This window comes from Alligator mississippiensis, chromosome 6, assembly GCF_030867095.1.
Source record: "Alligator mississippiensis isolate rAllMis1 chromosome 6, rAllMis1, whole genome shotgun sequence".
NCBI lineage: Eukaryota > Metazoa > Chordata > Crocodylia > Alligatoridae > Alligator > Alligator mississippiensis.
In genome coordinates this window covers 85,194,484-85,208,572 of record NC_081829.1, presented here as the reverse complement: position 1 = coordinate 85,208,572, position 14,089 = coordinate 85,194,484, and the positions used below count along the sequence as shown (strand labels likewise).

The 14,089-nt window shown below is 42.3% G+C and overlaps 1 protein-coding gene across 11 annotated transcripts in view; it reads left to right on the top strand.

The window, feature by feature from the left end:
* Positions 1-14,089, top strand: part of TACC2 (transforming acidic coiled-coil containing protein 2) — a 234,635-nt gene that overhangs the window by 175,717 nt on the left and 44,829 nt on the right. For all 11 annotated transcript variants that reach the window (XM_019485888.2, XM_019485887.2, XM_019485889.2 and 8 more), the window contains 2 exons: positions 4,703-6,020; positions 12,213-12,273. In XM_019485888.2, coding sequence (XP_019341433.1) covers positions 4,703-6,020; positions 12,213-12,273 — 1,379 coding nt within the window. The remainder of the gene's footprint in view (positions 1-4,702; positions 6,021-12,212; positions 12,274-14,089) is intronic.

Below are 14,089 nucleotides of genomic sequence, written 5' to 3'. Positions count from 1 at the left end.
TAATACATATTCGTACAATGTGGCCTCAATCCTGTTTGTGCTTGTTGGTGTCTGCATTAACAAAAGCATTGGCTAATTATCATAAAAACAATTCTTACTTGTGACAATTCCTTGTAATCTATTTCCTAGATTGTATGCCCTGTCAACATATTAGAGCTATGCAATGGTTTATTGTTCTGATTTCCATTTAGCTGTTTTCCACTCTGTCCCTATGGAAAATGTGTAGTTTAGAATAATACTGGAGGCTTATAACTCTGCTTGGTGTGTCTTTAGCAGGAACCTGCCTGGCATCAAAAAATGATCTCTCTGTGTGAAAAGTGAATACCAGCTCAGCTGGCGAGGGCAAGTCTAATTAAAAAACATCCAGCAAGACTAAATCCAAACATGATCCTTTGAATAAGGAAATAAACACTTTCAGGAAGCAGTGCCACTTTACTGGTATTTGTGTTAAAGAAAATCCCAAAAACCAAAAATATAATTTTTGGTTCACATGACTCAATGAAATTTCCAAGTGCAAACAGGAATTGTGTAGTTACCATTCCTACAAAAATGAAAATGTAGGTTTCAGTCTGAAAATGCTGATTTAGGAAATATCCAGCGTCTTCAAACCTTCCAGCTCTTTATAGTTGTCAATAATATTTATGGCTAGGTCCCTGTGTAGACACACAATTGCCTCTGAAACAAAGAGGAACTGCTTTCTGTGATCTCATCCCATTCACAAGTAAAATGCAGGGCTGAAATTGAAGTAGTAAATATTTCTTCTTTGTACAAAGATAGCACAGTTGAATGAGAAGAAGTGTTAATTGGCAGAGCTATACAGAAAATGCAAATTCAGTTCATGGCAATTTTGAAATTGGAATGAAAGCCCAACATTTTGAAATCTTACATTCAAAAAAATTAAAACACATATTTTGGGTTCATCAGAATTTTCATTTTGATTTCAGCTTTTTTATTTTATATTATATTAGAGCAGGGATGAACATACTCCCTGCAGGCTGGATCTGGCCCACGGAGCCCTGCCATCTAGCCCCAGTGCTACCTCTGGGTCTGAGCAGACCCACATCCCCATGGGCAGACATGTGCAATGCAGATCTTGGAGTGGCTGAAACGTGGTGCCGCACATGGAGCACTCTGGCCTGGGGCACATAGTGTGGACACCAGACCAGCCAGAGTGGGCACTGTGCTACATGTGTGCACCCCAGCCAGACTGTGCCACATGCAGCGGCAGCTCTGGGATGGTGCCTCAGACAGCAGCTGCTCCAGCCAGTCTGGGACCCATACTGCATGTGATGCCTGTGAGCACCATGGGCAGCACCGGTCCCGGCCTGGCTGTAGTGGGCGCTTGTGTGGCACAGTTCCCAGAATGGACACTGTGCATGGTGCAGTCCCGCTGGGGCAGGAACTGCGTCCAGCATGATGCCTGCTCCAGCCAGTCTAGGATCCATACCGCTTGCAGCACAGGTCCCAAATGGCTGCAGCAGGCACCAGACCCAGTATGCTGGAGGGAGGAAAGCCTTGGCCCCACCTAGGCTGCAGACTTTCCCCAAGCCACTCATCCAGCCCATGTGTGCTAGAGTGTTAGAGCATGCAACCTATGTGCTAAAGCATGCAACATGATACAAAATGTCAAAGTGAAAGGAAACATGTTTTGTTTAAATGCTTCCAGTTGTTAACAAATCATAATCATGCTGATGTGACTGTGATGCTTCTAATGGATATGCCAGCCACACTTCTGAAATGAGCTGTACTAACAGGAATTAATGACAGTCAGGTCCAGACAAGAAAAGTGGTAACAAACTGTTGTTTAAAATTCTGTCCTTAGTAAAATCTGAACAAAAGACAGTCAAATACATTCATCTCTGATGAGTTAAACAGGTGCACTGTACTATAAAAGAAGATATGTAAGTCCCAAGATAAACATAATCCAAATCTGACCCCATAGTGCTTTTCTGCCTGAAAGAGTTTGGTGTTTTCCTTGAACAAAATCAAAGAACAATCTGATTTTCTTTTAGCTATTATTTATGGATAATAAATACCTTTGATTTGGATACAAATGAAGAGCCCGCAGACAGACAATTCCTTTTTGTTTACTATTGAATGCATATTTTGTAGCCCTCTGCTTTACTAAACATATTTGGATTCACTGCTATTTAAAACACATTGGTGAAAAAGTCTTAAAATGTCTTACAAAAAGTAGTGATCAACTCACAGGATAATAGTAAGATGGCCACAAATACTTAAACCAGCAGTGAATGCATTTTCATTCTTGCAAGTAGTTGGCACTTCACTGAACCACCTGCAGAGCAAAGTAATTGCCAGGCAATAAAGGCAAACTAAGGCAACCATCCGAAATGTAGAGGTTGGTAACTTGTAATCATATGTTTTGCCTGCAAAGTCTTTGCAGTTTGCACCTTTAGTCTGCAAAGTGAGCAACAGTTGCATTAACCTCTGCAGTTTCCCCTGCCAATGCTTTGTTCAGACCTGGCCCGTTAAAGCCGCACAATTCAGATCTGGTCCTCAAGGAGCCTTCTGGTCCAGATCCAGCCTGGAGGACCAAACCAGTTTGACACACTGATGTGGAGTAATACAGATGGTATGAAAATATTCTGAGAACACAGTGTGAATTCCATAGCACTTAGCTTTGGCCGTGTTAAACACCATTACTTAAATGTTACTCATCACATGGTACGTTTATCTCAAATGTATATTCTGAAGCTACATTGTTTATGGATGTCATTAATGGCACAGTCCTATTGAAACATCAACCTCAAAACCTTAGCCAACATATAAAGCAAGAGAAAATAAGAGCGCCATTATATCTTATCTTCTTTATAAATGCCCCGGTCACAATTTTGTTAAACTGGTTTTGTTTGGTGAGACCATACTGATAGAGAATTTTTGAAATTAGACTTCTGATTAGTGGCAAGTTGTCAGATGGGCATCTGCCTGCTAAATACACCTGGGACAATAGGTTTGGGGGTGTGGAATATAAACCTAGTTGAATGATCCTTGTCTGAGTTCATCCTAAATGGGAAGTAGGAATTTGACAGATTCACAACATCACAACAGAGTATGATGGTCTGTCTGCCAGTTGTGTACTCCAGTTTCCAATTCCATTTGAGCAAATGCCCTCAAGCCTGATCCTGGAAGTCCTGTGATAAAATGGGGTCTCTAAATTCAAAGAAGAGAGCAGTGAAGAAGGCCATGATCTGGCAGTATTTCCCTAGGATCCAGGAAGAAAATAACTTGTTAGGTGGGCTTTGCACCATCCCCTAAGGTCTGGCCCTAATTGATCAGCTGAGAATATCTCAAGTTTGGGAGTGGAGGAGTTCTTGTGGGCTTGAAGCCAACACACACAACTCTTATGCCAACTACTACTTGCCTTGACGTAGAGGGCTTCAACTTCAGTTCTCAACTTGTGCATGGTATCTTAAGGACTACGTGCAGTCAGTTAAGCTTAGAGCAGCATTTCAGCTGTTCAGACTTACACTGGAAGACCTTATCCTGCTCCTTGATAGTCGTCTTTGGTCCACATCTTGCTACAAGATTAAATCTAGCCCATGAAATTTGCCCTTTGACTTCAGTACGTCATGTTGAGGATCTTCAAGATATTTTATTAAGTCACATGCAGGATATTAAAGATGGAGAAGGACTAAAAGATCACTAACTCCATAATCCCTTCTGTGCGTGTACCTTACAACATCTTTTTGCTTCTTTCTTTTGTTTTAAGTGTCTCAGTAGGGTTTCATTTGATCATTTTGGGAACCCAAATGTAAACATTTTAATCATAATAGATGCATGCTTTTGGTTTTAGAGCTCTAACATTATTTCTACTCTCGATTAAAAATGTTTATCTTGTTGGGATCCTATGACCCATGCTGAATTCATGCCTCTGGGGTGGGGGGCTGGACTTGATGATCTTCTGAGGTCCCTTCCAGCCCTAATGTCTATGAATCTGCGAATATATCGTGAAGTGAGTTTGAAATAACCTCAGCATGGTTTCCAGTGTTATTTCTAACAGAAAATTTGGAAATGTCTGAACAGTTAGCTTTTATATTGAAAACAGTGGAAAGAGAATGTGGAGTTCTCAAACTCAGGCCATGGACAGATGTGGTGTTTGAATTATCCCCACTTTGGGCAGTACTGAAGTAGTGTTTGTGTCCAGGAAAGAGCCACATTCCTAGTGAAGTGATGATCAAGAGAGGAATGTAGGACATTAAACTGAGAGAGTAATGTCCAGATTACTGAAATTTAAGAGATCTGTGCCTCTAAACTGTTAAAAAGAGTGCTGATACGTTTTTAAGTGAAAGCTTTCAAACCATTATTGTAGTGGAAAATGTGGTTAAGTAATCATTTAGGCAGGGTAGATCAGTTAATAATTTAGGGTATTTAGCATATTCTTCCATTCACAGCATATGATCTCCTGAAAACTACATCTGGAATAACTAAAAAACAGAAACATTTTATCAAGTCTGCATATATAGTTTATACACAATACGCTAGCCTTGAAACACTCAAAATGATAAAGAAACGTCTTTTCAATTAGACTTGGTCCATTTTGTATAATTTATTTATTTTTCTTTAATTTTTTTTATGTATGTGCATAAGGTGAAATGTAATAAAACTTTATACAGGGACTTAATAATTTATTGCAATGACTGATCTGTTTAATTCATTGAGTTTTCTTCTTTTTTTCCCGTAGGATTCTGTTCTGATACTGTGTCCATAACTGATGTATCACATAGTGAATCAGTTGAAGAAAGCCCTTTTCGTCCTCCCTCCCATTCATTTTCTGCTGTCTTTGATGAGGATAAGCCCATAGCTAGCAGTGGGACGTACAATTTAGACTTTGACAACATTGAGTTGGTAGATTCTTTCCATACCTTAGGACCAAGCTCTTCAGACGCAAAGAATCGTGACCCCAAAGCGAATGTTCGAAGAAAATCAACAGATTCTGTTCCAGTTGCCCGATCTACGTTATCTCGATCTCTTAGTTTGCAAGCTAGTGATTTTGATGGAGCATCTTATCTTGGCAATAATGAGACACTAACTCCAGCAGCAGATGTGTACAATACAGGTTCAAGTAGTGCTTGTAGTACCCTTAAGCGAACAAAAAAACCCAGACCCGCTTCCATAAAGAAGAAGCAGTCAGCAAAAAAACCTGCAGATGCTCCACCTGTGAAAGAAGTCCAACAAGAGCCATCAGACACTAGTATAGCAGTGTCTCCCCCATGTGAGGAAAAGCCAGTATCTGAGACAAAGGTTGATTCAGTTAAACCTGAATGTCCTGAGCCTTCCCAAATCTCTGCTGAAAAGCAGGAGATCCCTGCTGTGCCTGAAGCCTCCTATCCTTTTGATCCAGATAATTTTGAAGGGATTAGTGCATTTAGTACTGGCAGCAAAGTACAAAACTCTCCCTCTGCCAGTAAGAAAACTCTACCTCTTACAACGGCACCGGAGGCTGTGGAGGTGACTCCCTCTGACACTGGAGGACAAGAGGATCCTCCGGTCAAAGGCCTTGCTGTGAGGCTGGAGTTCGATTATTCTGAGGAAAAGGGCAGCAGTGAAGACCAGCCAGAAAGCACTCCTCCACCCAAAAAAGTAGGCAAAAAGCCTGGTGCCAAAATGCCACTAAGGAGGCCAAAGACTAAAAAGACAGTGGAAAAGCTTGACAATGCTCCTACCACACCAACCAAGTCACCCACTGATCCAAATGATATCCCTATCACAAAAGGCTCTTATACTTTTGATATCGACAAGTGGGATGATCCCAATTTTAACCCATTCTCTTCCAGTACAAAAATGCAAGAATCTCCCAAATTGCCTCAACAAACATACAGTTTTGATCCAGATATGTGTGAGGACTCTGTTGACCCTTTCAAGTCATCTTGTAAGATAGCCAGCTCACCTTCCAAGTCTCCAGCCTCCTTTGAGATACCAGCCAATGCCAGTGAAACAAATGGAACTGAAGGAGACAACTTAAATAAACCTGCAAAGAAGAAGAAGACACCACTAAAGACGTAAGTTAAAGGGTAAAGATGTTTCTTGGATAGAAAGAGCCTGCCACATCCTGTCATAATTACTTTGGTTTTATATTCAAAGAAGCTTCATTCAGGTTAGGAACAATGTGATACGGAATAGATTACCAGACAATTGAATTCATGTCTATGGCTTACAGTGTTAGTCCTGATGTAGCGAGGCACTCAGCGCAAAATGACTTGATGTAAATATGGAAATATGTCAAACCTGACTAGATCAGTGGAAGAATGGTTGGATTATTTTAAGCAGGACCAGGTCTAACAGTAGCTATGTGCCTTTTGATTTCAATGCGTCTGTAATTGCACTTTAAAAATGTAGCGCCAAATTTTTCAGGTTCATTATCATTGTCATGTTTGAAACCAGTGTATGCAGTGAATTCATCAATGCAGAAAGAACAGTTCCCTGGCCCATTAATTAGAGGCTGATCTTGTGACTCCTTACTCCTGTACATGGTCCTTAGGCTTGAGTTTTGTTTCCTTAAAAATACTTTATGGGTCTACAGGAGGATCAAAATACCCTTTGACTGCTACATATTAGGCAAATCTTCTCTTTCTATATCCATTTGCTAAGTTTGTGAGGAGAATCTTCTATCTGTCACATTTGTTCAGTTAGTTAACGATTCAGTGCTTAGCTTATTTGATTAACTTATGGATGGTGCTTTTTCTCCAGTCTTACTCTACAGGTGCAATTTTTTTTCTAATATTGAGCTTGACATTTTGTGAAATGCCCAAAGTTCAGAGCAATTTAGAAAATAAAGAAAGAGGAATGTAGAGCCAGGACATTTCTTTCATCCTCCTGCAATGCAAAGGATGCCCCAAAATATAGCATTCCATTTTGGCCCAAAAAAGACCAAGTCTAAAAATGTCATTCTGGATGGTAATTGAGGGAAGGGAATTCAAATTCCCAATTCTCAATTCAGCAGCCAGGGCCTTACACTAGCAATTTACAACTAGCAGGAAGTTCCCTGTGTTGGGATGTAGGAAATGAAGCCATGAGGTTTGTGCACATGTTGTGAATCGCTGGAGCAGTAGCCTACTTCAGTACTCATCAAAACCAGATGTATAGTAAGGGACAGGCTGGTCCTTAAATGCCTTAGTACTTCCAGAAGTTGGAGTCTGGGTAGAAAACACTGCATGCAGTTTCTACTAGAGAATTGCCTCCTCCTTTTCCCCTCTGGAGTTAATTTTTCTTCCCTGTAGGGAAAAAAAAAGCAGGGAAATGGCTTTGTTAGGCAGTGGCAGATTAAGGGTTATTGGGGCCCTGGGCAAACAAAAAATCGGAGGCCCCCCGCCAGGCAAGGGCAGGTTGCCTCTATGCCAACCAGGAGGCTGCAGCCTCCTCGGCATATCCAGGGTGAGCCAGGGGTGCCAGCACTGCTGAGGTGAGGGCAGCTCCGGCTCACCCCTCTGCCCGGATGTTGTGCAGCCGGGGCTATGGTCCCCCAGTGCTGCAGGATGGACTGGGGCTAGGGCTAGGGCTAGGGCTGCCCACTCCTCTGCCAGCCCTGGTGGGGTGGAGCTATCCCATCCCATCCTGTCCCAGCAGTGCAGGTGCCAGCGGCTGTCTGCAGACAGCGGAGAGTGGGAGCGGAGCCACGCATGGGGCCTCCTGGCAACAGATGGCTCCAGGAAGATGCTGCCACTTGGGTAGAGCCCTATGTCTGCCCCCTAGTCTCTGGCCTTGGCTCGGCAAGAGAGGAGGAGGCACACACTGTCTGCCCTGGGTGCCCATGGCCAGGGTGCCTGCCTAGATTGGCAGGGACACGTGTTAATCCGTGCCTATTGTCAGGGCTCTGCAGGAGGCACAGAGCTCCTCTGCACTCCTTGTTTTCCCTAAGGTAACTCTGTTTCATTAGTTGTGCTTCCATGGGTTCACCTGTCCCCAGAAGCCTCTGGAGTCTCCTTTTTCAACAAGGCTCTGCGTGCTGATGGTTATATCCTAGCAGTGGATTAGCCTAGGATGACAATACTGTTTGGGGAGATTTGCTACAGAGCATGTTGGGATTGAGATGGGATCTCTGCCATTGTCTCTAGCATGCCAAAAGCACCGACGTTTTCTACAAGATACATTTCAGAAGAACTATGATTTAGGAAGGATGAGACAAGAACGCAGGGTTCCCGCCGTGGAAGGAGATTCACCTGAGCAAGAAGTGCAAGGAAAGGGGACATCGCTCCAGAGGAGTTGTTTAGAGGCAGAAAGGAAGCTCTAAGCGTGAACTAACCTCCTGGTCTTCATTTCAGAAATTGCCATGCTTAGTTTAATTTGCTACATCAATATTTAAAGATTTTATTTATTTTCTTAAACTGATCCAAGGGGTAGTTTTGAGGAGCCAGGAGCTATTAACATTAGTAAGAGCCATAGAAACAAATCCCTGCTGACCACTTTGAAACTGTATCCTTCAGTGTGTTTTCTAATGTGTGCACAGTGATTTCCAACTTATCCCCATGGGATGTGAAGGAGCCAGTCGCTGGCTTAGTATTTCTCTAGGACTTTGATGTCACAGCGCCATGCACTGTCATGCATACCAGCATCCCCACAAAGAACCAGTTGCTCTCTTGAATGCAAGTATAACCATTGTAAACCCACATCCACCACTGTACCAAAAGAGGCTTCAGCTTGACTCAGATTGCTTTCCAATCATGTATACATATTTAACTGCACTTCTCAGATGGATCATCTGGCTCACATGTTACTGAACAAAGAGCAGCTGCTGTTCCCTCAGTGCCTGCTTAGCTATGAATAAAGAATGGGTGGCCCCTTTAGATCTAACTCGGCTCTCCCAAGTAGTTGATGATTGGGAAGCATCCAGCGTTTCAAAAGACTGTTTCGACAGGGAGAGTGCTCAGTCTCAAGATCCCGTCCTGCCTGAAAAGTGTGGTATGAAATTTGACAGGTACGGACGTGGCTGAAGACTGGCTAGTGTAGGATATTCAAATAGAGCTGTCTCAGGTTTCAGAGGGTGGTAGACAGCTGTGCTGGTCTGAAGTCAAGCAGAAGGCAGGGTAGATTTGCACCTTATAGACCAACTAAATCAGTGGGTTTCATCCAAAGTAAGCCTGCTGCTTCTGAAGCTTATGCTATTCCTCTCTTAGTCTATAAAGTACAAATCTACTCTGCTTTCTGTCATTTTTCAGAGCAATCAACTGAACTCTCAAAACTCAAACTCGAGTTCCTTTAAGAGCTAAAATTATGAAAACATCAAGAAATGTAATTTTTTTCTTGGCCTTTATTACCCAGACAAGGAGATTTTTCTGTTACTTTAATTGTAGATCAATGGACATGGAAGAGCCCAATGTATTCGTGTTCTTTACTTAAACTTTAACGGCTACTGGTTTCCTTGGGAATGTTTTTTACATACCTGATAGTAACAAATATTTTATTTTGACAAGAAAACAGTTGGTCAGCCTCAAAAAAGGCAAGCATGGGTAAAACATTGAAAGCAGATTAACTGACTTACCTTTGAAAGTGGCTTTTATGAGGTGAAATGGCATAAATCATAACCCCGGATTTAAAACATAAACTGGCTTAAGAATGATCCCTCTCCTTATTCTCCTCTTTCCACCAGATAAATGCTTAAGATTGTGCTGATATCAAAAGCGCATGATGATTTTTCTCTAACACATTAATAGTGTCTACAGGTTTATCCTTTTTGTCAGTTCCTTCTGTCTGTCTCTCTTTTCTTTATCTTATTTGTCTTAGGATGGTAGAAGATGTGATGTCTGTATGTTCTCTGTTGTAAGTAATTTTAACCTACTGTGGCTGTTATGGTGAAAGTGCCTTATTTGAATGTTGGGCTTTTTCCTTTTAATTTTTACTTATGCATTTATTTTCAGCATGATCAATTATTATTGGGCATGGAGCTTTATATTACCAGTGTTCTTTTTCTGGCTAATGTAGAAATTATTTTAAGTGACACTGCCTGGCTGTGAATGAGCTTGAGGAAACTATTATATCAGTGTCTGGTTGCCTGTCAAGGAAGATTAGCTAATTCAAACTATATATATTTGATGTCTTAGGTAAAAGCGTTAACATTTCCTTTTCCTAATCAGCTTGCTTAGTATGCTATGATGATATACGACACAGTAATGAAGTATTTCTTAAACATTTGACAAAGTTTATAATTTCTTTATAAAGGTATAAATTGTTTTCATTATCTACATTTTCATAATCTAGTAATTTATGGTTGGCATAGAACACCCAAACAGCTGGTCAATTTTTCCATCATGTATGCCTCTAGGTGCAGTATTGATTTATCCTCTAGCAACTGAAACCCTTTATTGTGACTTTTTTTGATGAAACAGCAGTCATCAATTAGGGCAGAGCTGGTCAGCTATGCCCACAACTGCACCTAAACTTATCTAAAAAGGCTTTATTGTACTAGTAGTAGTAGGTTATTTATAGCTTTTGCCAAACCAGTACAATAAAATGAGCAACAAAAATTATATATAAAAATAAATAAGACATTTCTATGAATCATAATTTTTACTGAAAGCATACAGTAAGGTGATCCATTCTCCCAGTTTACACAAAATTCAAACAGAATATAGAGTCTTTTGATATAAGAGAAAAGATAAAATGAAGCAGTGAACAATAAAATAAAATAGGAGAATTCTTTTTTTGAATAATTCCACCTCAGATTATGTAGCCCATTTTCCTGCTCCTTTCTTTTGAGTTTGGGCAAGTTGGGCAACTTGCTTCTGTAGAACTGATAGACCCCCAGTTTATCCGGACCCATTTTCTTTAGGGAATATGTTGGATGTTTTGGAGGAAACCAGCCTCCACTATTCTGTAAGTGTACATAATAATACACATGCAAATTCCTTTTTCCATGTGCTTGACTGGAAAATGTGAACTCTTGAAGGGTTTAAGATTGTTTCATTTTAAGTTAATGGTGTGGGATGCATTAAAACCAGAAGCACAGTTGCCACATTAGTCCATATATTCCTTTTAAAATACCATGTAGATTCAAGTTCTGTCCTGGATTCTTCATTTTCCTATCACAATTGTTTGAGGATATAGTTTGGCCCTCATGTTATGCATATCCTACCACCAAACTTTCTGGGCAGTTCATCAAGAACATATTGATTTCCCACATCACCCTTGTGCCATTATGCTCGTTTTATAAATGGGGAACTCAAGCACAAAGGAACTAGTTAAGAGTGCTGACAGACGTGCAGCTTCTCACTCTAACTCATGGCACTTCACAGAAAGCACCGTGTGTTAGAGCGACCCCCTCTCCCCCTGACTCAACAGACATTTGCTATTGTGTTTGGGGGGGGGGGGGGGAGGGATTGAGCTCCACTTAGGAGCTGATCTAGGAGGAGCTGCATGTCTGCAGCCTCACTCCCTAAGGCCTCCCTCTGTTGCTGTCCCCTCCAACCCCTCCCCCAGCTCCGGTGCTGTCTGCAGGAACGGACGGGATGGAGCTCTAAACTTGGGTTTGCCCAGCCTGAGCTGGAGTAGGGATAAATGGATTCCCCCCCTTCCTGCAGACAGCACTAGGGGTGGGGCTGGGCTGGGCTAGACAGAAGTTACTGAAGGTGCACTGCCTTAGAGACAAAACTCTTTGGGTAGAGATTATTTCTTTTACTAGACCTACTAAATAGTTGCAAAAAAATGTTTTTCTTTGCAAGCCTTGGAGCACCTTCATCTGAATCCTCATTACAGAAGGGTTTTTTTGTCATGCGATCGGGCACTTTTAAAGTGCTTTGCAGCCTCACACTGCTGTCACAGCATGGCTGTAGGGTGCTTTCAAGGGGCCAATCGTGGAACAAACATAAGTTCCCTAAGTTTCTCACAGTTGCTGTGGCGGTGGCGAAGTAGGAACCTGAATCCAAGTCCTGTGCCAGTTCCCCGACCACTGGACAATTCTCTCTGTCAACAGTCATCAATATTTAATTTGAACAAGCTTTCCCTTTAGATTTAGACCTCTGGCAAGCCTGTTTAATTCTATTACTATACTTAGTTTATTGTGCTGCTTTTGGGAACTAAGTCCTATCCAAAATGCATGCTAAAAGCATGGGGTTGTGGGGTTGCTGTCAGTTGGAAAGATGCCTAAATGAGGAAGTTATGCAGAGGTGGGGGGTTTTTTTCTTTAGCTCTCTATTATTAAGTGTAATATGCTGATGATTCTCTTAAGTATGGTATATTTACAGTGTTAACTTTGTTTTTAGTGATACATTTAGGGTGAAAAAGTCACCAAAAAGATCTCCACTTTCTGATCCTCCCTCACAGGTAAAGTACTTTCTTATTTTAATACATAAAACTATTGCTTGTTGCAGGAAAAAAACATTGACACAACATTGGTATAATTGAACAGGTCTGTGAATTAGTGAGGATTATTAACATTTTGGCCTCCAGTCATAATACTTTATTAAATCTATAGTCTCAGGATTCATTAGTGCAGTGCTAATTAGACCGAACATTTGTCCAAAAAATTCCAGTTGGATTGTTGCAGAGTTCTCTTCTAGAAGCCCTGTGCTGTGATATTAATACATGAATGATAAACATTTATAAATAAAAGTCTGTTGTGGCTCAGGAAAAGTACTGAAGTAACTATTAACCCAGATATTTTTAGGCCAGTAAATCGTAAATGTAGTAAACAAAATAAAAATGATGTGCTGAAAGGGAAGTAGAAATAAAGCAAGTGTGTTAGTCTGCAGGGAATGTGTCTGCACTGAAACAGCAATTTTATTTGTCATTGTAAAACACAAGCGGGTGGCCTTTCTTGAGCTCGGAGTTAACAATGGTTGTGCCATGTATGAGATAATGGGCTTTTCTAACTGCTTTAATCTGGGGTATTTCTTTTTATGCTATTGTTCACCTCCCATATTATCTCTCCTAACCTTTCATTTAAGCTGGCTGACACTGTAGAAGAGGGGGAGGACTTAAGACCTCTGAGGTCCATGTTTATACAGTATTTGCCACCATAAGGGAAATACTCAAGTTAGCTGTTCTGAGAAACGACATATGTTACGTGCCATTTATTTACATCACGTGCCTGAGCTTTACCAACAAAAAAGTGTTTCTACTCTTGAAAATTTCTCAGAACTTACATGCCTGGCCACCAGCTCCATGTATTAGCAGTGTCACGGTGCGGGGTCTTGTGGGATGGCCGTGATCTCCCCAAGGCCCCCTTCCCATGCCAAGTTGGCCCAAAGAGCACTCTCACTTCTCACCCGCCACGTCTTTGATGGAGAATAAATATATGGGAGGCTGCCTTACGTCCTCTTGGACATGGTTTGATGTAAATACCTGACCCCGTGGACTCCCGGACCCCTTGTGGGTCCCGCTCTGCAAAGGGGTGCTTCAGGGGCACCCTAGCCTTATGGGCTATCCGTGGCTCCAACCATCCCTTTACTACGCCCCAAGCCTCACAGATGGAATTGACGTTGTTCAGTCACAGCCTTGTTATAATGTGGCCCTCTTGTCCTCTCTGGGCCCTGTGCGGCCCTGGTCTCACCCTGCCCCCTTCTCTGGGGCTTCTCCAAAATGCGGCCCCTTTCTCTAGGGCTTCTCCGGTGCTGCCCCTTTTCTCTAGGGCTGGGGTCAGGGCACCCTGAATGCTGCACCCTCGCTGGTGCTGGGGCCCCCACACTGCTGTGGGTCCCCTATGAGGCCTCCTCCAACCCCTTATAGCCTCACCCAAACCACCGGTCTTTAAACAGCAACAAAACACAAGCCCCTGGGCTGTAACAGAAATTAAAGCTGCCCGGCTAAAACCACATTACTCAAACACCCCAGGGATGTTCCATCCTTTACCCAGCTCAGGCTGTACCTGCGGTCAGGCCTCTCCTCGCAGTTTTGCTCAGGGAGAGCTCCCTTCCTCCCTGGCTGCTGGCAGGGAACTGTCAACCTGGCTCAGCCCCTGGGTTTTATATGGGAGCCAGACCCTGCCCCTTCTGGTCAGCTGACCTCCTCTGGTTGTCCTGGCAACCAGCAGCTGGGCTCATCACTCACTGCTAGGGCTCTTTCCCTAGCAGTTTTTTCCTTCTTAGGAGCAGGGCACCTAAGTGCTCTGCGACAAGCAGTATTCTGCATTAGCAGAATT